Genomic DNA, 26,910 nt, shown 5'->3' with positions numbered 1-26,910 from the left:
CAGTATCTTGCTTTTTGTGACTAATGATATTTAGGGGATGTAGGCATTAGGTCGACATTCATAATATCAACAACATGTCAACAGTTATGATGTCAACATTGTAAATTGTCGAAGGCAATGTGTTGACATTCTCAGAACGTTGACATAAGGGTTAGGCTACAAGTGGGAGGGATAGGATCAGGCTGCAGAGAGAAAGGTTAAAGTTGCGGGGGAGGGGTTAGGGGAGGAATACTTCGCTGAACACTGAATGATCAGAGGTCTGACCTGGAAGTGACAGTCACATGACATCCGGGACCTGGAAGCTGCACTGGAGCCGCTGCAGCCATCAGGTGCAGGTAAGTCACAACTGGGCCACTAGGGCCAATATGTCAACAATCTCACATGTTAACATTGTATCTGTGTTTACATAATGAATGTGAACATGGCCAATGTCGACATGATGAATGTCGACAATATGACTTGACATATCATTCAACTGATATCTACAGTTTCAAATATAAATTATATATTATATATTCCCAATTATAGATTTAACTAATGAATGTCAGTAAATAAAGATTTTTATTTTAAAACATGATCTCTTACATTAACAGTGTGTGTATAACCTGGCACATATGCTACTATTGCGAACCTGCATGAATCGTGCAAAAATTGTCATTTTGCATATGCCTACAATTGCAACTTTTTTAATGAATACATTTTAAACCTACAATTTGGAGCGCAATTGCTGCCAAGTCAGCACCGCCCCACAGTACAGAACGTCATTGCGCAAACTGATGAAGCAAATGCTGCTTCAATAATGGTATCACTGAAACTTTCGCTACTTTGTGGAAATGATACTCGATATAGATGAAAATTTAGGCGTCCCTTTTCTATTTATTTCATACATTTTAAAGGGCCTATGTATCAAGCTGTTTGTTACATAAAATTATGCAGAAACTTCAGTTTCTGCATAATTGTATGTATTGTTGCTATGTACGAATGGCACAGTGCAGGGGATTTCACAGAAATCTCTGGCAAAGTGCTAATAAGCACTGCAGATCGCACTACGATCTGACCCCTATGAATTAAACTCCAAATAGCTAAGCTTTCCTCATTTTGGCCCTGGTAGTTTACACCATCTTCTGACATCGTTATAGTTAAATCATTCAAAAAATCGTTGTGTGTGTAGGCACCTTTAGGAGCAGGAGAGAGATCTTTCGATCTTTCTCGCAGCCTCTGGCTTCTACTAATACCCCTTTTCCACCTAAATTCCGGGTCTGACCCGGAGTTGGAACAAATATCCTATCCGGATCAGACCCGGAATTTTGCCGGCGCTGACTCGGGATATTCCCGAGTCAGCGCCGCTCACACCGCAGTCGGGTCTGCATAGACCCGGCTTTTGCGGAGTGAAAGTGGACGCTTGGAGATGACGTCATCTCCAAGCGCCACTGAAGCCGGACCAATCGGCCGGCTAGCAGCGCACTCCAGGTCATCGTGACCCGGAGTGCGCTGTTCCCATAGCATGTTAAACCCTGCTAGTTACCTGGGCTGGATTGCCGGGTCACTCGACCCGGCGATCCAACCCTCTGCCCTTTTACACCAGGGAGCTGCCCGGGTTAACCCTTCAAAAACCCGGGTTTTAGCTCCGGTGTAAAAGGGGTACAAGTGACGCAGATATAATTTGCAGGGGCAGTTTTTACCACAACCGCTCTCCCTGCAAATTCCCCTTTGTACATAGCAGAATATTTTCAATAAAATATAAAAATATCCCCTGCAATATGGATAAATAATAATTATTAGTGCATAGACCCCTAAAGCAGATAAAAGCTTTTTCTGTCTTGTAATATTGTCTAGAGAAAATGTGATACATTTAGCTTTTTAGACACAGTTGCAAGCAGCTATGCAACCTCTTATTTTTAAAAATACCCCACCGGTGGCTTAAAGCAGCGCAGGCAATGTCCAATATAATCTGTCCTGCATAACTGGAAAACATGTACAAAAGTGAACAGAGGAGTCAGTGGAGCTGGAATTGGAGTACTTTATATTTTACACCCTTCTTGTCTAAGAGACATGGAAATTATTTGTAATGTGCATGTAAATGTATATGTTTTAACCTTTCAGGCTTCAAAAAAACTTAAATAATAAAAGTAGTCTAAGACATTTGCACATCATTTAACACCTAAGTGGAAAATTCAAAGCATATAGAGGCATATGTATCAAAGCTTGATGTGAGATAAAATTGTGAAATATATATCACCAACCAATCAGCTCCAAACTATCATTTCTTAAACACAGCCTGCAAAATGTAAGTTAGAAGCAGATTGGTTGGTGATATATATATCTCGCATCAAGCTTTGATACATATGCCCCATAATACATAGCACAATCCTTCTCACATAATGTTCCCATAGAAGGACTTATATCTCAAATACTCCTCCAGGCATTGGATAGCATGATCGTCCACTGCTGGATCAAACTTATTAGCAAAGAAGTGATGTTGCTGGAGCATCCAGTGCAAATCCCCAGTTCCATACACACACACTAGTCTTCTGTGCTTTCCTGTACATGCAGTATAAGGGGCTCCATGCTCAGGGTCTCCTTCCATGCTTTCCCACTTTACCAGTCGGGCCAATGCATTCATGTCTGACATGTCATATTTGATGTGCTTGGGCACAGAACCAGGCATCCCAGGAACTCTTTGCAATGTAGCCCAGAGATATTCATCAGGGCTATATGTGTCCTTGGCCCAGTCTATCAATTTTTTTGCTATGGAGTTTTCAAACAAAGATGTCACAAAATCTCTGCTGACCACAATATACGCACTGCCACTATAAATGGGAATATTGAACGGTGGTGGCATTTTCTTGATAGCCGTCTTTACTGCATAGTCCTTAATTTCGTGGTGGTATTCCCATCGTTTATTTTTAAATCCTGGAGGTGGCTCTGACTCCATACTGTTTTTGTCTTTTAAAAGCTTTAATGCCTTTACAATTTCAGCATTTGTCTTCAGTGGGAAGTCTGAACCACAGGTGTTAATAAGATACTTCCAGCTGACATTGCTTTTCAGCAAGTCCTCCATGCAGTTCAGATCAGCCTGGACACGTGACCATGAGGCATAGACCACAGACTCCAGCTTAGATGACACAAACACATTGTGGAAGCAAGAAGTTATGGCTCTCACTGCCTTATGAAACGCCTCTTGAGATTTCACATCAACGTGTACACAATAAATGTTCTGAGGTGTATAGATCGATCTTAGAAGCCTCTCAAACATCTCAATATTCTCATGAACCACTATGGAATAGGCAATGGGGTAATTTCTTTCTTCCTTACTGAGACTGATCAGAACATACTTCCTCACTTTTTTAAACTTTGTGCAGTCTTTGGTTACTTCTATATACTCTGTCTCAGTGGTAAGAACTTTTTTATTTTGAACAATTAAGTTGTTCAGCAAAGTATTTCTTACCTCATTCCAGTCACCCAGGATAATTTTGGAGCAATTCTTCCCCCCACTGGCTGACAGGTTTAAAGTCTGGTATAAGTTATTCCGGCAGTATGCAAGTCTCCTGTCATCCGTGTCATTGATATCTTCCATGTAACAATCCAGGTAAACATAGATGAGCCCCATTGTGAGGAAACATACAATGCATCCAAATGCTATAGCTCTCCTTTGGAATTGTACTTTTCTGTATCTGTAGTGCATCCTGCAGCTGAAACAGCCAGACCGAAGACCGAAGCAGCTTACTGCATTTAGAGAACAAGACACTTGTATAGCCTGTGTAACTGCAAAGATAACGTAACTGATCACATTAAGCAAACTGCATTAACACTGTGAAGAACTGGCTGGTCCTGTTTTGCTGGTATCCTCCCATTATCCGTCACACTAAACAGGCTTTTAGTAAATGCAGGAACTGCTTTAAGCATCCAGCTGCTGATAATCAGACTGCTTAAATCTGATTTATATTCCTATGCAGCGTTTACACAAGAAGGTTATTGCAGTAGACATGACATCACCGTGGGTAAAAGCCATAAAGCTCTGTATGCAAATGTCTTGTGTAGCTCAATAAATGTATCCTCAGTGGGATGAAAAGTAAGTTTGTTACACAGAAACTACTAGCTAGTCTCTGACATTCTCTCTGCAACAGAGTGCTGCAAAGCTCACACCAATCACGTTATGAGGATTTCTGTCTGTGGAAACAGGAGGGATAATTATTGACTTAGCAACATAGATTAACTCACCTGTGCATGATTAAAGAAATCCACAAAACTTGGCCAGTTGGTTGTACTCAAGTACTGGAGGTGACAACCACTGCAGTACATGATTAAAAAAATTATATGAATTTACCATGACTATTCTGCATATACTTTGATCAGTCTGGTTCTTGGAGAGTAGTTTGTCAAAGCCGGTGATACATTAGGGATGGGGGAGAGGTGCTCGGACTGTTTTGAATACAGTTCTCAAAGTAGTTTGTCAAATCTATGGCAAAGATCTAAGATTGCAGGATGTTCTTCAACTTTTCTCATATATCAATTTAATAACAAACAAACCATGAGTTACTATTGAAAACTATAGAATCCCCATTGAAATTAATATGAAAAGATTTATCTGTTTTAATTACTAACCAAATGGGCTAGTTATGGAATATTTTACCATTCTGGACACTGTGGTTGAGATGTCCAATTTTATTAATAATATTAATGTAATGTAAGTGCATTTCGTATTGAGCATAATCAAAGTGCAATAGTATTAAAGACTTCTGAATCACTATTGGTATATTAAAACAAAAACAGTTGTCACTGCTGGGGAGTTAAATAGAGGGGGTGAGAGGTGACAGGGAGAAGCAGTGGGTGACAGAGAGGGGGAGAGGGTGACAGGGATAGTTGACAGGCAATGGGTGAAAGGGAGAGGGGATAGGCGGTGGGTGACATGGAGAGAGTGATAGGTAAAGGTGACAGGCAGTAGTGACTGGGAAAAGCAGTGGGTGAGAGGGAGAGGGTGACAGGGAGAGGGTGATTGGCAGTGGGTGCCCAACACATTATACCACACTGTAGTGCCCCCCACTTTGTCACACTGTAGGGCCCCACACATGCCACACTATAATGCCCACACATGCCACCTGTAGTGCCCCCACATTATGCCACACTGTAGTGCCCCATATTATGTCACATTGTAGTCCCCACAAATTATGCCACCTATAGTGCCCACACAGTGTACTCACCAACAGCATCCTCTGGCAGCCGGCAGAGCAGCAGTCACAGCCTCACAATGAATCACACCCATGAGGCTGTGCTGCTGCTGCTGGGTGAGAGGAGCATGTGATGGGCTCCTCCAATCAGAGCTCAGAACCTGCTCCTCTGACCCCACTGCAGAGACTACTGGGGTTTATTACCCAGTAGTGCACTGCAGTGCTGAGCCTAACTGCTCTGTGCCCTGATCCTCTCTGCGTGTAGCTGCTGGCTGGGTCAGTCACAGCCTTGACTGCCCAGCAAGCAGCTGCATTGCACCTGCCATACAATATAAATGGCCCCGGTGCAGTACACTGGCTGCACCACCAGTAGTTCCGTCCCTGCCGGGAGGTAATTTCTGGAACTCCGACCCTGGTTTTTACCAGGGTCAGGGACCCGGCAATTTCGACCCAGGTTGACCCTTTCACAAAAAAACCCCCATGTTGATCAGCAAATTACCGGGGGGTCAGGCTAGAACTGGCAAACCGACCCGGCACTCAAATGTCGGGTAAAAACCGGGATTTTGCACACATTCTGTGTGAAAGGGTTATAAGTTTGTGTTTGACATTCACACTTCACATTTGCTGATTGCATTTGAGGATCACAAATCATGTTTGAGGTCTGCTGGTCCTGGAACCAAGTAAAATTAGCTTTTTACTTTTTTTTTTTAAATATAAAAATAATCTAAGATTTTTAAATGATAAAAAATATGTACATTTTTTTCAATTCAAACTGCAAACTGAGGGTGGTCAACATAAATGCATCCACCCCAGGGGCCATGCTCTGCAGCAATAGGCTGCACAGCTCTTATTTTCCTGACTGTGCATGGCCCCTCCTCCTCCTTACTAGGGATGGCCATCGGTGTGCTTACCTTCGATGGTCACCATCAATAGCATTTTTTTTGCAAGTAGCCATCAATGGTGACCAACTATGCAATGGATGACCATCGATGGTTTCACCAACCGATTGTCATCCCTGTTCTTTAACTGACTGGCCCCAGGGCCAATCAGAACTGGGAGCGGGGCTTTACGGGTGTCGGGGCTGAGCTATGCTCCATATCCCGGCACCTTGCAAAAATAAATTTGGTTATGCTTTACCATCGATGGAGGGAAACTATCTGGTTCTCCCCCATCAACAGGGCCGGCGCCACCATTAGGCAGCTTTAGGCAGCTGGGTGTGGGGACCGCCCGATATGTCAGATGTTGGATCCCATGTCACCTCGCACAGTGCTATCGCACTGTGTATGGCTGGCTTCAGTCTGCATCCACCAGGGCTGTCAGCGGTGCAGCAGAAAGGGTAACAAGCCTGCTGCAGGTGTGGCCTCCAGTCGCTTCAGAGGCCAGAGCTCCATAGCAGGGGTCGGAGGCGGAGCGCCCCGTGCGATTGTACGGGTCGTCCGCCCCTAGAAACAGCCCTGCCTATGGCTATGTATTTACAAGTCTCGGGGTGCTCTAGTCAGTAGGGCAGGCTTGTACTTACAGTTCTATAACAGCTAACTAGTAACAGGTTGTCTATTTTACAGTTGTGTTAAGCTATTAGTAAATCCAGCTGTAATATATTTATGGCAGATGTCATTTACACACAATGCATAGCTAGATCATGCAGTAGCCAATGTGTATCTATCTATCTATCTATCTATCTATCTATCTATCTCTATGTATATATATATGCATCTAATATATATATATATATATATATATATTTATATATTTATTTATCTATGATCTATTATCTGGAGGAAGCTGGCACATTAGAGTGCCGGGGTAACATAAGGGGAACATAAATTCTGATGTGTGCTCATTGTGCGATTGGTGTTGTATTAAAGTGATCTATTGTGATCACACAGATTAGATTTACATTTGTGCATTTGTTGCTCTATTATTAATCATCTGTGAGTGATGTTCACCAACACCTCTCTGGTATGTCGGCTTAGTGTCACCTATGGCTGCAGTCACATGTCCTATAGATTGTAAGCTTACGAGCCGGGCCTTCCTACCTATATATCTGTCTGTTATGTTCTATTAATATTCCATTAATGGTTTTGTTCTATTAATGGTTCCAATTGTAAAGCGCAAAGGAATAGGCTGCGCTATATAAGAAACTGTTAATAAATAATGTGGGCATAGTAACTGGCTGGCATGGCATTTACAACACCGCATCAGACTTTGTCATCATACAGTAGACTCTGCTGTTTCCATCCTTTATAGAAATGTAATCAGTGGGGAGTGTTAAACCACATTGAATAGTACAAGGGCAGCAGCATGGCTCCTGTATGCACAGAGGGCATATGCAAAGCATTCTATGAGTCTCCTTTCTACTTTTCTGTTGATGATTCCATATATGGGGCATGGATAACATTTAGAGGTATGAGGTGGATTTCACACTATTAATGACAGCTCTTCTGCATATTAGGCACCTCCCAAATCCATACCTAGGTACTGAAAGGGTAACGGGTCACAAGCTCACCTACATGATTGGTGACCCTTAGGGATTAGGAGATTGGATGTGCCAATAAGATTTTTTTTATTAAGAAAATGTTTAATAAAGAAAACTGCAGCCATTTCTATACATAACTGTCTTTCTGTTTTGTGTTCTGGGGGAGGGAATTTCCCATTATATTATGTATAATGGAAGCAGTTATTACACAGTAATATACACTGTACAAGCAGTATTACAAACAGGCCACCATTTACCTGTGTATAGTGATCAGTGTGTAACAGGTGTGTGACATTATTTTAGTCAGTCTACAGTGTATCAGTTATGTGATGTTGGCATGACCTGTGTATAGTGATCAGTGAGTATAAGGGCTTGTGATATTACAATGAACTGTGTATAAGGATCAGTGTTTAAATGGGTTGGGCGGGGACCCAAACAGGTATATTGACTAGGACCCCAAGGGCTCTTAATCCATCTCTGGCTGATGTGCGCTGTTTAATAGTGTGGGTACCCGCCCCCTGGCCTGCTCTCTCCTTCCATTGAGCTTGAACATTGTGCTGCAGCCAGTATTTTAATATAAGAACTAGACAGGGGGAAGGGTAAAAGACAGGGTTGGAGGGGGACCTGCCTGACAGGCTGCTTCTGCTTCCCTGAATTCTGCTTTGTGGCTGGAACAAATTATTTATCTGACAGATAAATTAGGTTATGGGGTTGGAATAAGTGGGATAGGGGTTAGAGCTTTAATGAAGTTAATTGGGATGAATGTATTTGATAAGGCTGAGGGAAGTTATTAGAGTGTTTAATGTTCATAAATGTAATTATTTTATGATGTTGCGACTAATTAATATTATGTATTATGAAAGTAATTATTGTAAAGGGGTTAATTATATTAAATGGTGTTGTTACTATAAAGCTGAAGTTGTTATTGATTTTGAGGAGGGGTTAATTATTGATGAGGTATGATATTATAAGGCAATCAAGAATACTCTCTGTAATACCGTTTTTACACCTAAATCTCGGGTCCGACACGGGATTTTGAACACGGATCCATGCCTTGCACACTGCCAAAATAACCCGGGTCACGGCTGGTGTGCAAAGGTCTCTGAAAATTTACCTGGCTCTAGTGACCTGGGAATCCAACCCAGGTAGCAAGTGTCACGGTCGGGTCCGAGAGGCAGCTAGGATGGGGCACCTTACCTCTCGGGGCGCTCTGGTGCGGGTCGTCTGGCGGCGGTGCGGGTCCCTGGAGAGCGGCGCTGGGTGCAGTGGGACTCCAGAGGCTGAGCGCATCCGTCTGGAGGCAGCTGGGAGAGTGTGAGTCAGGCAATGCTTCCGCGCTGTAGTTCACTGGGCGCGGCCATCTTGGATTGGGGTCAGGTGCCTGGGTTGGCCAATCAGAGGGCAGCCTGATTCAGAGAGCTAGCAGCCAATCCTGCACTACCTGAGGGTACTAAAGGGCTGTCAAGAGGCCCTTTGGTTGCCAGTGCAACGTTATCATAGCGTATGCTGTGAGCTAGTTCCCTGTGCTCCCTATTACCTTGCGTACCGCAGTTCCAGTGTATCTTGCCCGTCACCACTCCACCTGGTACCCGTCCGCTCCTAGTCACAGTCCGTCTCCTGGTACACACCTCCCGCTCGATCAGCCGGATCCGGATTTGAGTTTCAGTGAGCATTCCCTCAGCTGGACCTCGTCCTATGTGTCACCCCGACTTCACGTCTCCTTCATGAGTCATACCCCACTGAGACCGGCTGCACTCCAGTGCCAGACAGCGTCCTCTCAACCAGCTTCCGATTCCACCCCTGGTTCAAACCCACGTCTAGCTGTGACAGTTTGCACTGGCCAAATGGATTAGGCAAGTGGATTGGATTTGAGGGCTGACCTGCTCCAGGGTATCGCCAACCGCTTAGAGGGACTGGAGGCTTCACAACGGCAAATGGCCCAGTTCCTACAGGAAATGTCCATCTGCCAGGACACTCTGCAGGCTTCTCTAGTCACAGTTAATATGCCTGCAGTCACAAACCAGCTGCCAACTCCAGCTGTTCCAGTTCTCTCCACGCCATCCTGCCTGCATCTCCCGACACCCAATAAATTCGATGGGAATCCTAAATTGTGCCGTGGTTTCCTTAATCAGTGCGATGTCCACTTCACGCTACAGCCTACGAACTTTCCATCACCCAAGTCCAAAGTGGCCTATATCATGTCCCTTTTGTCCGGCACTACTCTGGATTGGGTTTTGCCACTCTGGGAGAGGTCTGACCCCTTGTTGGACAACTTCTCCGAGTTTCTGACATCTTTCCAGAGGATTTTTGACGAACCTGGAAGAACTACCTCGGCAGCTGCCGAGATCCTGCGTCTTCGCCAAGGCAATCATCTGGTCAGTCAGTATATCATCCAATTCCAGACATTAGCATTGGAGCTTAAATGGAACAAGGAGGCTCTGACCTCTGCCTTCTGGAGTGGACTGTCCGATCGTACAAAGGATGATCTTGCCACTCAAGATCTTCCGGCTGCCCTTAATGACCTTAGTTAACTCTGCAGCAAGGTGGATCTGCGTTATCGAGAATGACAAGGTGAGAAAACCAGGGGAGATCGGTTCAGATTCCAGTCTACTAACTCTCTAGCTGCTCCACCGCCCGAACCATTAGGCGATGACCCTATGCAGATTAACCGGGCCCGTCTCTCGGGTGAGGAACGACAAAGGTGCCACCGGGAGAACCTCTGTATGTATTGCGGAGAGGCTGGGCATCTAGTTGCTACTTGCCCTCTTCGTCCTCCGGGAAACTTCCGCTCCTATCTGGCTGCAGAGACACCAGGTTGGGAGTTATGTCCTCATCTCCAGCTAAAACTGACTCTATCTTGTCCATTACTCTGGAACTTTTACATGGTCCTAAAGTTGCTCTTTCTCTCCTTGATTCAGGGGCAGCTGAGAATTTCATCACCACTGAAGTCGTCCGGAAGTTTCAGATTCCTGTCTTCCCTCTCAAGCATACAGTCACCTTGTCCGCAGTAGATGGTACTCAAATTTCAAATAGAGTGGTATATCTACGTACACAGGCCATGAAGATTCGAGTGGGGGCCCTCCACACGGAAGAAATAACATTTTTAGTTATTCCCAAGGCCTCTCACGAAGTCATTCTTGGATATCCCTGGTTATGTCAACATTCTCCCAACATTGACTTTGGTACCATGCAGATCTTATCCTGGGGAGAAGCTTGTCATGGTTCCTGCCTTCCTCAAATTAGGCCCATCAAAGAGATACACATTTCTTCCACCATGCTAATTCCCAGCCAGTATCATTCCTTTGAGGACGTCTTCTGTAAAGCGGGGGCCGATATCCTGCTTCCACATTGGGAATGGGATTGCCCCATCGATTTGGTTCCTGGCAAGACTCCGCCACGTGGTTGTACCTACCCGCTGTCCTTACCTGAGACCAAAGCCATATCGGCATACATTCAGGAAATTCTTCAAAAAGGTTTTATTCGACCTTCTTCTTCCCCAGCAGGAGCGGGCTTCTTCTTCGTGTCTAAAAAGGTGGAGACTTGCGTCCCTGCATCGACTACCAAGGCCTAAATTACATCACTATTAAGAACCGGTACCCTATACCCCTCATTACGGAACTGTTCGATTGGGTGAAAGGAGCCTCCATATTCACCAAGTTGGACTTATGAGGAGCATACAATCTCATTGTCACGTCTGAGACTGGAGAAGAGGACGTGGTGGGCCTAAGTTGGGGAAAGAAGTGGAGACGAGGGGCCTGGATGTACGTTCTCCTCATCCACAGGTCTTGAGTGTTGGCGAGACCTGGGCAATGGTGCGGAGTCTAACCCACAGGATGGTGTTCACCAGTGACCCCCCCAATTGGGATATGGGCTTAGCTGCACCCCGTGAGCAGGTCGCGGTCCTTTGACCAAGTACCCAAGCCCTGCAGGGATAGAGACACTACACCCGTGGCCCAGCGAGGATATGCCTGCTAGGCACCAAACAGTCCCTTAAAACACTGTATAGAAAAACACCTTGACACGAGGATCAAATGTCAATAAGGATTTCAAGTGGGCAGCAACTCACGGTTACTAGAGACGTCACCAGAGATAGAAGGCACACGGGTAGAGGTGGTATACGTTGTAGCACGGATGTTCACTGGAGACGTAAGGCACACAGGTGGGGATGGTAACACTGCTGCACGGGTATTCACCAGAGACGTATAGGCACACAGGTAAAGGTGGTAACACTGCTGCACGGGTATTCACCAGAGACGGGAGGCACACAGGTAGAGATGGTATACACTGCTGCACGGATATTCACCAGAGACGGGAGGCACACAGGTAGAGATGGTATACTCTGCTGCACGGATATTCACCAGAGACGGGAGGCACACAGGTGGAGATGGTATACACTGGTGCACGGATGTTACAGAGATGGAAGGCACACAGGTAGAGATGATAACACTGCTGCTACAAGGAAGGTTAGGAACCTGGACCGGGAACTCACTATAGCACGCTAGGAGACAACCGTTGTTCAGGCAATTTCCTGGAACCTGTGGAACAGTTTTATACCCAGGGGAACCCTTAGACAGGTGCACAGCATCAGCTGATCATGGACCTATCAGGGAGAAGGATACAGTCACATGGGCCGACTGTCATGGCTTCGCCCATGTCCGGACTTGCGATGCCGGACACCAGCCCACCAGGAAGCCACTGCATGCGGGGAGAATACTCAGCTTCTCCCCCGCCGTCGCGCGAGCTGCCCGACCACCCAGGATGACAAGGGTAGCCGGCGGCGCGGTAAGCGGGAGCCGATCCCCGGCTGAGCCCTGACACTCATTAGGATATGAGCCGGTGATGAGTGGAAAACCACTTTTAACACTCGAGATGGGCATTTTGAGTACCTGGAGATGCCCTTCGGTCTCTGCAATGCCACTGCGGTTTTTCAAAATTTCGTGAATTAAATCTTCCGGGACTTACTGTATGTTTCTGTGGTGGTCTATCTAGATGACATTTTGATATTTTCATCCAGCCTGTGCGAACATCGTTCTCAAGTCAAAGAGGTCCTGACTCATCTACGGAGGAACCATCTATACTGTAAAGTAGAGAAATGTGTGTTTGAGGTGTCCTCCATCCCATTTCTAGGATACATCATCTCAGGCGCCGGCCTAGAGGTGGACCCCAAGAAAGTACAGGCTATCCTGGATTGGTCTCGTCCAAATTCACTGAAGGTGGTACAAAGATTTCTCGGCTTCACTAACTACTACCGAAGATTTATTAAAGGATTCTTCACCCTAGTGGCACCTATTTCCGTACTAACTCGCAAGGGAGCGAACCCATCCCAGTGGCCTCCTGAGGCCAACACCGCCTTTCACATTTCAAAACAAGCTTTCATCTCTGCTACTGTTTTGAGACAACCTGATGTAAATAATCAATTTTTTCTAGAGGTGGACGCATCCTCAGAGGCAGTGGGGGTGGTGCTCTCACAAAAATTTGAGGATAATAATTACCATCCCTGTGGATTCTTTTCCAAAAAGTTCTCTCTGGCTGAAAGGAATTACCCTATTGGGGAGCAAGAGTTATTAGCAGTGAAATTAGCCTTTTGGAGAATGGCGATATCTCCTCGAAGGGGCCACGTTTCCATCACAGTCTACAAAGATCACCGGAATCTTCTGTTCTTGAAAAACATCCAATGTCTCAGCTCTCGATTGGCCCGTTGGGCAATATTCTTCTCCCGCTTCAATTTTACTCTGACCTTTCGTCCCGGTTCCCTAAACCAGAAAGCAGATGCCCTCTACCGCTCTTTCTCCTCTGAAGCAGCTACCGAAAACCTTAAATAAACTCCAGTCCTTGAATCCAAAATATTTGCCACTACCCACATTCAACCTCCTCCTGGGAAAACCTTTGTGGCCCCTGATCTATGCAAGCAGCTACTAAATTGGGCTCATTCCTCTCGTTTCTCCAGGCACATGGGCATACATAAGACCTTGGAACTTCTACAGTGCTCTTATTGGTGGCCGGCTATGAAGACTGAAGTCGCAGAATTCATTTCCTCCCGCCCACTGTGCGCTCAGCATAAAATTTCTAGACAAGCTCCAGCCGGTACCTTACTTCCTCTGTCTATTCTGACTCGTCCATGGACACATTTATCCATGGACTTTGAAACAGATTTGCATGTCTCCAACGGATTTACCACCATCTGGGTAGTGTTAGATCAGTTTTCAAAGATGGTACACTACATTCCCCTCAAAAAGCTACCATCCGCTCCCGACCTGGCTCAATTGTTCGTCAACCATATTTTCCACCTTCACGGACTTCCGACCGAGATCATCTCCGACCGGGGGGTGCAGTTTGTAGTGAAGTTTTGGAGAGCCCTCTGCTCTGTCTTCCGAGTCAAGTTGAATTTTTCTATGGCCTAACATCCTCAGTCCAATGGATCTACGGAAAGTGTAAATCCAGACCTTGAGACCATCTTACGGATCCATATGTCCGCATCCCAAGACAATTGGGCAGAAACCCTACCCTCGGCAGAATTTGCTCATAACAGTTCTTACCATTCTTCTACAGGTCTAACCCCATTCTTCACAGTTTTTGGTTTACATCCCAGGGTACCGGAATTCAAGGAACTGCGAATTTTCTAAGTACCAGCAGTAACCTCTACTCTACAAAAATTCTTACAAATTTGGACTCAAGTTTATACCTCTTTATGGAAAACCTCTGACCGGTACAAGATAGGGGCCGACAAGAAGAGAAGAGCTGTGCCCAACCTAAAAGAGGGTGACCTAGTATGGCTGTCCACCCAAAATCTTCGTCTCAAGGTTCCATCGATGAAGTTTGCCCCTCGCTTCATCGGCCCGTTTCCCATCTTACAAGTAATTAACCCAGTGGCTTACAGGTTAAAACTTCCATCCTACCTCAGAATACCCATGTCCTTCCACATCTCTCTATTAAAACCTCTGATCTTCAATCGCTTCCGCAAGGTTCTACCACGTTCTCCCAAAGTTCTTACCAAGAGGGGTGTAGAGTTTGAAGTCAAACAAATATTGGACTCTCGTTTTTGCTACGGTCGACTCCAGTATTTACTAGATTGGAGAGGCTATGGTCCTGAGGAACGATGCTGGGTAGACGCGAAGGATGTCCATGCCCCTTGATTGGTGCTTAAGTTTCACTCAGAGCATCCTGAAAAGCCCAAAAAGTGTCCTGAGGCCACCCGTAAAGGAGGGGGTACTGTCACGGTCGGGCCCGAGAGGCAGCCAGGACGGCGCAGCTTACCTCTCCGGGCACTCTGGCGTGGGTCATCCGGCGGCGGTGCGGGTCCCTGGAGAGCGGACTTGGTGCAATGGGACTCCGGAGGCTGAGCGCATCTGTCTGGAGGCAGCTGGGAGAGGGTGAGTTGGGCAGCGCTTCCATGCTGTAGTTCACTGGGCGCGTCATCTTTGATTGGGGTCAGTTGCCTGGGTTGGCCAATCAGAGGGCAGCCTGATTCAGAGAGCTAGCAGCCAATCCTGCACTACCTGAGGGTACTAAAGGGCTGTCAAGAGGCCCTTTGGTTGCCAGTGCAACGTTATCATAGCGTATGCTGTGAGCTAGTTCCCTGTGCTCCCTATTACCTTATGTACCACAGTTCCAGTGTATCTTGCCCATCACCACTCCACCTGGTACCCGTCAGCTCCTAGTCACAGTCCGTCTCCTGGTACACACCTCCCGCTCGATCAGCCAGATCCGGATTTGAGTTTCAGTGAGCATTCCCTCAGCTGGACCTCGTCTTATGTGTCACCCCGACTTCATGTCTCCTTCATGAGTCATAACCCACTGAGACTGGCTGCATTCCAGTACCAGACAGCGTCCTCTCAACCAGCTTCCGATTCCACCCCAGGTTCAAACCCACGACCAGCCGTGACAGCAAGCAGGGTTGACTCGGGTCTGACGCGGGTCACGGTGCAGTGTGAACAGTCCGACCCAGGTTTTACAACCCGGCTTAAGCCCTAAAATTAGCTTATTGGTGGCTGTGGAGCAGTCACCACCCACTTTTTATGACAGGGCAGACCCAGGTTCAGTGTGAACAGGGCTTACCTAGGAATAACCCACGTCAAAGGTGCAGTGTAAACGGGGTGTGAGTCGTGTCTTTCTCCAGGACTGACCCGTGTTCAAAATCCTGGGTTTGACCTGAGATTTTGGTGTGAAAGAGAAGTTACACTGTGCTTCAACCCGGGTTATTCCTGGGTCCGCAACATTTACACTGAACCCATGTCAGCCCTGTTAAAACCTATGGGCGAGTAGGCAGGTATGTGCTAAGGTGATGAAGACTGCAGGAAAAACATATTCTTATAAGACAGGGGCCCATAGCTGATCTACATTCAGGGGCGTTTTAAGAGAGGAGGGGGCCCGTGTGCAGACTCAGTGCTGGCCCCCTCCTCTCTCTGGCAGTGCCGCGGTGCACCAGCTGTATAATTTACTGCACATACGCGGGTCTCCGGGAAAATGGCAAAAACGCCATTTTCCCGGGGACAGCAGTACTGCACATGCGCGGGTCACTGGGAAAAAGTACAATACATATTAGAAACCATACAATCAAGAGAAATAAAAGATTGGTAATTCCTTTACTCTCTCCCGTCCAAATACCTGAATCTGCTTTTTAAAATGCCAAAGGTTGTCTTTGAGGAACTATTGATCATTGAAGATCTCCTAATCGAGGGCGCACACCAATCCTGAAGGGATATTGAAGAAAGGCGGACATCTAAAAACTAGACGTGAGTTTTGTTATATCCCTCCACATCTATCACAGGGTATTCATCCTTCTCATTGAGGAACAAGTTAAAGAGGATCAGCATCAAAAGAGGACTCTGGCCCTGATTCAGAGCCGGATGCTCTGACAGAGCGCTCGCTCTGAATCAGGGCCAGTCTTTTTTTTTTTTAACGGCCTCCTGGCCGCTCGCATAGCTGTTGGTGACCACCCACAGCTATAGCGAGCGGCCAGGAAGATGGTCTTGACCATCGCGACCATCGAGCTTTCGACGAGACCCTTGTGGTAGGGTCTCATTGCCGCAAGCCCCAGAGAGATTTCGGCTCTAACAGAACCAAAATCTCTCCCACTGACATCACTCATGATGTCAGTGGGGCCGCCCCCAAACGAGAACGCCTCTGTTTGGGCAGCCACTCCCCGGCCCGCCCACCAAAGGGGGCGAGCTGTCACTCAACATCGATAGCTCGCCCCCTTTGTTGCGAGACCCAGAGCGACGGAGTGCCCGTCGCTATCCGGGTCTCGCGTATGCGCATGACGGAGCCGGCTCCGTCGTGCGCATGCGCACTGGCCCACCATCGACCCGGTTGCGAGCGCACAGCGCTCGCAACCGGGTCTGAATCAGGCCCTCTGTTTGAATTGACTGCTCCATGGGGATCTCAGATTCACGGACTTTGATATAAGATATTGGTACCCTAAAGAATTTGTGCTTGGTATATTGCTTTTTGTCTAGATTATTTGTATGTGGTGGGGATCACATTTTTACTGAGCAGCATCTTCGTCACTGTGCAGCGCACAATTTACACATTTTTTTCCAATAAGACTAAAGGGTGCAGGGTGTGTGGTGTGGGCTCCCCTGCACACCCTGCACCCATTATAGATACACCCCTGTCTACACTGCATGAGTTATAAGGTGGCTGGTCCCTGGGAAGCATGCTGGGCAAGCACATATAAATACGTTGGATGGAGGGCCCTCTGTGAATAGTGCAGAGATGTGTGACATGTACTCTCGAAAACACACACACACGATTCTTACCTAGTGTGAGGTGAACGGTGAAGTTGCATCTTCTCTACTGCATTTATGTCACTCATTGAATTAATGACATAAAGCCAAAACAAGAACTCAAATCTGGTGCTGGTCCCAAAAGGTAAACAATACAGCTGTTAATTGCTTCAAAATCAGACTGCTGCTTCAAAATCAGAATAGGTTATACCATACCTAAAAGAATAGAACACAAAAATAAATAGAATAAAGAAGCACTATCTGAATATTTAGCTAATAATTAGCAGTATTAATGACACATATAAAATATTTACATATATCTATTTAAAAAGCATGCCCCAGATCAACTTAGATGAACCAGTTATTTGAAATAATTAGAGATCCAATCGAAGACATATGTGGTATAGTGTGAATACTGACAGAGGCTAAGCAAAGTAAATACTTACTCCTTTGTGACTTATTTATAGTGTCCCGGGGATATTCTATATTGTACTGTAGGCGTCTCCTCTACCAGAGACAGTTTGTCTTTCACCAGTGTCTTAACTGCCCTGCAACAAGAATCAGGGCAGTTAACCCTAAATTCCTAGAAGGTTAATAGTACAGAAAATACTTAAAACAGATATTAGCACAATACATATAAAAAGATATTAAAAAATCAGATTAAAAATTTATTCATAACTATTTTTTCTTTCTTTTTTATTTCTATATATATATATATATATATATTATTATTTTTTATTTTTTTTATTGTACTAATATCTGCTTTAGGTATTTTCTGTACTATTAACTTTCTAGGTAATTAGGGTTATAGAGTTTAGGCTAAGCTATATGTGTATGACCAGTTCTCTGGGGTGTAATAATGGAAGCCGATCTATGTGAAATTAGTAAGGGAAATTCCAGATGTGAGAAATAAATAAATATATACTACAATTTCCAATAAATTGTTAACAACAAAAGTAGACAGTCTCCACTATGTTTACTGGACATCTCGGATATGAGAGATGATACTGTATATAAGAAAAAACATGGCATGAGTGATGTACCATAACAACAGCTACCATACCATAACATAACAATATACGCGCACAGCTTTGGCTAGCATCATGGTCCTGATTGACACACACAGTGGAACACACATTAGTGCATCAGGGTAACCGGATCACAAGTGTTCAATGAGGCACAGCTGAACTAGATGGAGCCAAGTCACTATTTATTTTAAACTATAACGGGTGCATTGGTTGTGCACTGTTTATTTCCTGAGGAAGTTGCAGACATGTTTTAAGGTGGAGAAACGTGTAGACATTGTGAATAGCCGCAAGTGTGATCACACTGCCCATAGTGGCTATTGAAATATTGTACCAATAACATCAAGTAGTGACATCGGCTTGGAGCCTGTTAAGAAGGATGCCAACAAAAGCACTAAGGGGAATTATCACCCACGAATGGGATCGAGCTTCTATATGTGAGTGCACCACATTATTTATATACTTGTCATATTTTTTAAGTGAACAATATCTGCTCTCCCATTACTAAATTTATGGATGAACAATCATAAACACATCGATATTACCTTCCCTGAGAAAAGCGCATATAATACTGTGGTCTGCTACAAAGTAATTCCTGGAGTACTGTCCTGCCGAAACTGAATGATTTTTTACCCGCTGAGACACTGCCGTGTTGCATGCCCAAAGTACAAGCATACTGACTTTACAACTGCAGTGTTACAATTTTGCATGGTAAAAGGCACAATGTTATATTTTGGTCCGATACAAAATAACACCTGTGGAACTACACTGCTGAATTCAGACTGAATCAATATCAGGCTGTATACACAAAGGACAGGTTTACTGCTTTTGTTGACACTGGTGAAGGACAAATTGTCTCTGGTAGATATCACATATACAAAGAAGAAAAGTAAGTAGTTTTAATGGGTCAAGATGAACTGAGTAACAGCTAATTGGAGAGAGGACAAACAACACTGTAAACTATAAATTACATAATAGATGGCTGGTGCAGGATTGGTGCTCTATTTGTTACTACTGTTGGATCAAAAGACTGGTACTTTACCAGTCATTCTTAAAAATCCCTGCACAGCACAAATTAAGCGTCCTATAAGTGGGGACTCACTTGATATTATTATAAACTAATTTTCACCTGAATATTGACATTCCCATTTAACTCAAATACTTATTGAAATCACCCTTATAAATACTTACCTGAATACTACTGTTACCTGAATACTTACCTGAATACTAAAATAAACATGGCATCATTCAACCTGTTAATTTTTCATTAATTAAAAAACACAATTTTTGCTGGACGCTCATTGTGGGGCCTCACGGCATATGGGTAGGGCCTCGGAGCGAACGTTTTGTGTTGTCATGTTTTGTCATGATCTTAATGTTTATTATCGAAAAGAGCTTTAGCAGGCTTTCCCAGCATTCTCAGCTGTCTGATTATACCAAATCATGCAAAACAACATTGACTTCTTTCTTTGAACTGTGTCAAAATGCTGACTTTGCAAGGACATTGCTGTACTGCGAGCTGCCAAAATATTACACATGGAATGCTTCTCAAAAAGTTTTTATGCTCAGAAAACAGAGAGTCGCTGTAGATGGTCATCCTGGTATCAGAGCAACAGAAGCTCTTGGCCGTGTTTACACTGTACATTTTCCAATTCCTTCTAAAAACAGCCTCCACATCTTTGTATTGAGAGTTAAAGTTAGTGATAAAAGACCATTGTATTGTATAATTTTTGTCAGATATATTTTTCTTCTCTTCTAATAGGTCACTCCTTTCTATAGTATCTACTTTTCATTTTACTTCTTCAATACATTCCTTAGTATGACCTTTATTTAAAAAACATTTTCCCATTGTCTTAATTTGATCACTATACACCTCAGGATATAAACCCCAGCCATTGATGTCTAAGTTAAAATGATATATGCGCTATACATAGTGCTGAGACTTATTGCTATCACCTACGATTATTGAAAGCTATGTTAAATATATGAGGTCTATGCTCCAGCTACTGATATATAAATTGATACATGTGCTATACGTAGTGCTGGGAATGATTACAATTGCCTAAAAGTTCAGCTGCATTATTGTATACATGAATACCCTGAGCTGCAAAGGTTAACATTTTTACCTACTGTATAAAACCTTTTTTTATGATATGTTATTCACACACATATGATACAATGGGAACTACTAATAGATATCACATGTAGTGGAGACCCAGTAATACTTGGTGTGTTGAACAACAATATATTAACATAATATACCTGCTGTGTGGGATTAAACCTTATAGCTAAGAGACTCAGAACTACAACATATATTTGTACATACTGCATAGCTAAGAAATGTTTACTATAAGCATTGCATGGCAATACATAAGGATAAGACATCTAAACATAGGAAGAGAAGACACTATCAGTTTGGAAAACTGACTATACACATTATTAGTCACTGCATTGTTTGATACAATTTGCTACTTCCTTCTAGAAGCTGATGAAGGCATTTAGCCTTAAAAAATAATTATTTGCAACATATTTAACAGAATAAACTATAATAAGTAATGAACCACTGTGTTACTAAACACTGATCATATTGAAAGAATGACAAATTCCTTTTGCATATTTTATTGTACACATTAATTTTCATCTCTTTTGCACAATTCTATATTTTTATTTCACCATCTTAACAAATTTAATACAGAGCGATATTTTAATGCATACCTATTAAAAATATTACATTTTACATTACCAACGTGGGTCCCAGTGCACCCATTAAAATTACTTACTTTTCTTCTTTGTATATGTGATTTATATAATGTTTAAATAGTGGGTAGCACCTCAGCAAGCTTTATATTTAATCTGTAGATACAGTTGAACTGAGTAACAGCTAATTGGAGAGAGGACAAACAAAGATGTAAGCTATAAATTACATAATAAATGGCTTGTGAGGGATTGGTGCTCTATTAGTCTCTGGTAGATGCCTGCAATATAGAGTATCCCTGGGACACTATAAATAAGTCACAAAGGAATAAGTATTTACTTTTTTTAGCTACTGTCATTATTCATGGTAAACCAATGACGTCATCGATTGGATCTCCAATTATTTCAAATATCTGGTTCATCTAGGTCAGGGGTGGGGAACCTTTTTTCTGCTGAGGGCCATCATGATATATATAACATTATTCACGGGCCTGGTACAGGCCATGTCCCCTCTGTGTGATGTCACACAGGGGCGGGGCCACAATTGCCTGTGATTACAGCAATGCCCGGAGCATCCTGAGGATGCTGCGGGAGCTGTAAGGGCAGCGGTGTGACCGTCTGAAGCATCCCAAGGATACTCCTGGTCGACACTGCTGCATAGATATTGGCTGCAGGGTGCCATTCTAGGCACTCTGCTAGCCAAATGAGACTAGCAGAAACAAGCTCTGAGGGCCAGACCAAATGATTCAGGGGGCCTTATACGGCCCCACGGGCCTGAGGTTCCCCATCCCTGATCTAAGTTGATCTGGGGCATGTTTTTTTTATAGATATATGTAAATATTTTGTGTGTCATTAATACTGCTAATTGTTAGCTAAATATTCGGACAGCGCTTCTCTATTCTATTTTTTGTTGAATGACATAAATGCAGAGAAAATATATTTATCTGTTTATGTACAGCATAAAAAATGGTAGCATTTTTGCTAGACATACATCAGGCACCTTATGTCACATGAATGTCTCCTTTATTCCTAATGCAGTCTATTTCTCCACTTTGTAGTCAACAGTGAGCATAAAATGCAAAAACAGAACAGAGGGCGGTAGAGAGTGTTGTAAATTAGTATTCCAACTTTTATTAAAGCTTAAAAATGTACATAAAAAAACAAATCAGCAAGTACACCATTTATCTTCACTTATGGCATTATCAGATATGAGAAAGTCTTGAAACTACCCAAAAAAAGTTTTGAAACACCTAGGGGTGAATGGGGAATTTAGGAGCTTCAAGTGGTCGGAGTGGCAAAATTTTCAGTAGGTGGAGTGAAGTCAAAAGGAGGTAGACCCACAACAGTAATTCCTGAAGATGGAAAGGACCATGCCCCATGCACCAGATCTAGGCGAATTTCTCTACTTAATGTAGATGTAAAGCTATTTGCAAAACTTATGGCCAATCATCTTAAAACCCTATAGCCACACCTCATTCACTCAGATCTGGTTGGTTTTGTTCCTAGCCGTGAGGAAAGAGACAACACCTTTAAAATCTTGGATTTGATCTATGTAGCCTCTAAATCAGACACACCCACCATGCTCATGTCAATTGATGCCCAGAAAGCTTGTAATAAGATTGACTTGGATTTTCTGAAAGGTATGCTTAAGCACTTGGGTCTGGGATCAGTCGGGTTTAGTAGGATTTGTGCCCTATGCTCTAAGCCCATGGCTGATGGTGAAGGATAATGGGCACTTGTCGGACCCTGTGGTAATTTCTAATGACCCTCATCAGGGTTGCCCTCTTTCTCCTTTTATATTTGTGCTCTGCATGGAGGCTCTGGCACATGCCACCCAAAAAAATCCTAACATAATTGGCATGACAGTTGGGAACAAGAAGTTACCTCTTTTGGAGATTACTTCCTGGCTGTAGTTAGAAACAAGATTGGGAAGAGAACAATTTTAATTGCTGAGTTCCAAAGATTTGTAGAACTCTCCAACTTTAAAACTAATTACTCCAATTCTGTAGCTCTTAATCTAAAGGTGCCCCCAGCAGTAAGTGAAGGATTCACCATGGGAGGATTGCCGGCATGGAAGAAAAGTACCTGAGTGTAAGTGCTGGATGCCGGTCTCCTAAGTGCTGCCTCGCAGTGGGTCCCCAGGACCGGGGATACAGGATGCACATTTTGCCTTGTGTGCCTGACAGGTGATGACAAGGCTTACAGGTGATCAAGCCCACAAGGCAAAATGAGCAGCCTGTATTCCCGGTCCCGGGGACCCGCTGCTAGGCAGCACTTAGGAGACCCATAACCAGCACTTACACTCAGGTACTTTTCTTTCATGCCGCCAGCTCTCCCACAGCGAATCTAAGCTCTGCAATGTTTATAACAACAGAGCGCACCTAACACTTGGCATGGGAACCCCTGCCTGCATCTCTCCCTGTCTTTTCCATCAGCACTGTCACCCGAAATCACATTGGACATGGGCATCTTAATGCTGTATTATCTATTGTAGACATACTAACACTATGACACTTCAACTGGTGGACGATATATGCTGTTATGTGCACTTATAAAAGCAATTGTTTGAAACTGGATATGACACCTTAACTGGGGATTGATGTATTCAGTTATATGTACTATTAAGAGCTACTGTTTAATACCAGATACCGGTGTATAAATGTGCTGTCATAAGTCTTTAAATATAAATAATCATGGCTTAAACTCAAGTTTGCATGTAGCTTTCTCCTATATAAATTCAGCTATGAAAATAACAATGTAGAACTGTCTGTGTTCCACAAAATGATGATGGCAATATGTGATATGGTGTAAATACACCAAAAGTTACATTTTGTTGTTATGTGATCAATACTAGATGAATATTTTAGATAGATTTCTGCTGAACAGGAGTTATGTATGAGTTATTATACAAGTCTCCTAGACTGCAGGTCACATTTCGGTGTTGATTAAAATTATAATTGTTGCCATTATATACTGCCAATTATTACTTTCATTTGTTTGTAATTGTTTCTGATTTAAATTCAGCAGGGCAGACTAATGGTTCATAAAAAGTCTGATTACCCCATTATTTTAATAAGAGGTTAATAAAGATATGTTTTAAACTTTACAATATCTTGTCTGATTTGACTATTTAAAAATACTTTTTTGATCAATGAGTGCCCCAGCAAAAGGAATTACTTGTTGCTTTGGCATTTGCTAAAGGTTGTTTTGTTGAGAAGTAGTTATACTTAATTCCTGGGAGCACCCCCAACAATTCTATGGGGACAGTGTGTCAATTATGTTCTAAGTTGGTCTATATATACGTTATGGATTTTTTCCTGTGCAGGATCACCTTATACTTTTGGCACATACTCTGTCTATGTCAGCCTCTCTGCCCATCCTCTGTCTGCGCCAGACTTTCTGTCTATCCTGTGTCTACACCAGCCTTTCTGCCATCCATTGTTTGCACTATCCTCTCTTCCCACTGCCTCTCCCTGTCATCCTCTCTCTCTCCTGTCACCTACCGCCTGTCACCCACTGCCTCTCTCTGTCATCCTCTCTCTCTCTTGTCACCTACAGCCTGTCACCCACTGCCTCTCCCTGTCACCTCCCACCTCTCATTGTAACCCTCTGCCCATCACCAAGTGCATCATCCTCTCCCAGTCACCCTCTGCCTCTTCCCTTCACCATTTGCTTCTACTCTTAACCCACCCTTTCCCTGTCTTAAATAACGGGCCCACAGATTCGAGTCCAATTGAAATTGATGGCAAGTCTTTTCAAAAGTCCTGAGAAAGGTGTCCAGTTCACCGTACATTTCCATCACTGGAAATTGATCTTGACGCGGTCGATGGGTATTCGCATCACCGGCCACAGGCTGGTGGAGTTTAGCTAACTCCAACTAAAGCCTGCGATCCATAGCAGCTCTGCATTCAGCAGCCTCTCTTTCCCTGGGAGCCTCTTCCAGGTCCATAGCTGCCTTATGCTCCGCAGCCTCTCTGGCCTCCTTAGTATTGAACTGCTCCATAAACTGCAGCACCATTACTGGGTCGGGCTCTTTCACATACTTAAGAGCCGACTGCAGATACATGGCAGAGTTCCCACTGGAAGTATTAGAGGAGTCCGATCTACGACGAGTAGGCCCCATAATGTCCAGTGCCATCTGCTCCTCAACAGCAGACTCGGAATCCAATTGATCCCCTCCAGGGACACTCCTACTATTGTATTTAAAGACATGCATGTCCAATTGTTTCAAGACTTAGCTCCATCTACCATTCATAAAAGGAGAGACATGCAACCAATCACAAGGGTGCTTTGTCAACACATGAGATACCTCTGGATCTTTCGCTACCAACTACAGGTTTTAGCGGACAATACAACTCGCACAGCTAAAACACTGGAGCAAGGCCAGAAGCTCCATGCAGACCTGGGCATTCTCCTGGAGCCAGCTCCATCTAGCTCCCTACCGGGGTACCCTAAATCTCAACGATAAGGTCCTCCGCAGGCAAGCTGGACAAGGTGCATCATGCTTGGAATGACGAGTCCACCTTGAAGAGATGTCCTTATCTTCCTGGCTATGTTGTTTTGCCCACAGTTGGAGTTGACATTGTGTCCAGACTCCACACATCCACCCAAGGGTTTCCTTTATATTTACTCACCTTTTATTGCTTCCCATATCATAACATTTGATAACTGTATTGTGTCTACACAGGATTGATTTCCTTTTTTTCTCTAAGAAATGTTCTGTTTTGATACAATTGTCTATAAGGCACATCTACTGTATTAGATTAGTCTGACACGGTTCCACTATTACCCTGTCCCCCTATGTGGGGTATATATATTCAAATCTGTCTGAGGGCCTCTGGTCTTATACCAGATTTCATCCTATATATTGTCCCACCCCTCAACGAACACACGTTTCACCCTCTTTTTTATGTGTACTAATAAATGTTGTTTATTATGTTTAGCCATTTTGCTAGGGTCTATCTTTTGCAGGGTTTCAGCCTATTGAGGCTTTTATTAAATTTGCTATTTTCTTCATTTCCTTCTATCTCTATTTTTCATTTTGTTTTCTCTCCTGTCTCTTATTTCCCTCCCTTACTCAACTGGACTTCCCATGGTTGGTGCATGCTTTGTCCCTGGGCTTTTAAAGCTTTTCAACACTTAGTTTTTTTATGGGTCCGAAGATCTTATTGATAAAATTCAATGACCTTAACGCTCCGAGATGACATACCCTGGTTCTAGGGACCTGTAGACTTGAAAATGCAGATATCGTATTGCTCCAAGAGACGCATCTGACTGGGGAACACTCTCAATTTCGAGGTAAGAATTTTTCACACACTTATTTTGCATCAGCTCCTTGTTAAAAAAAAGGGGTGTAACGATCCTCATTTCTAGTACAGTTCCCTTTGTCCTCTCAAAGTAAATTGCTGACATAGACGGTAGATATCTCATATTAATAGGTACCATTAGGGCGGAGATGGTCACTTTAGTTAACCTACAGTATATGCTCCCAATACCGGCCAGGGATCCTTCTTTTCTGATATATTTAAATGGCTAGAACAACTCTTTCAAGGTCACCTCATTATTGGTGGGGACTTTAATGCAGTCTTAGACCCTTCTCTTGACAAAACTGCACCGTCACAGATACACCATTCCCCTGAAGTGTTGCGTACTTCTAGGATTCTTGGCAATGGTCTGAACAGATTGTCTGTTGTAGATTCTTGGCACCTCAAAAATGTTATGGCCAGAGGCTACACACACTTCTCCGGTCTCCACCAAATTTATTCCCGCATTGATTTGATTTTAGTATCGTGCTCCCTCGCTCCTACGGTCACATGTGTAGG

General features: G+C 43.9%; 1 protein-coding gene across 1 annotated transcript; it reads right to left on the bottom strand.

The window, feature by feature from the left end:
• Positions 1-1,918: 1,918 nt before the first annotated feature.
• GCNT3 (glucosaminyl (N-acetyl) transferase 3, mucin type) lies at positions 1,919-4,155 on the bottom strand. The gene has a single exon (XM_088443475.1). It carries the CDS (start codon positions 3,683-3,685, stop codon positions 2,375-2,377), a length of 1,311 nt encoding a protein of 436 aa, XP_088299601.1. The 5' UTR covers positions 3,686-4,155; the 3' UTR covers positions 1,919-2,374.
• Positions 4,156-26,910: the final 22,755 nt, after the last annotated feature.

This window comes from Taudactylus pleione, unplaced genomic scaffold (genome assembly GCF_031769625.1).
Source record: "Taudactylus pleione unplaced genomic scaffold, aTauple2 ptg000019l, whole genome shotgun sequence".
Taxonomy (NCBI): domain Eukaryota; kingdom Metazoa; phylum Chordata; class Amphibia; order Anura; family Myobatrachidae; genus Taudactylus; species Taudactylus pleione.
This window is presented reverse-complemented; position numbering and strand designations above follow the sequence as displayed.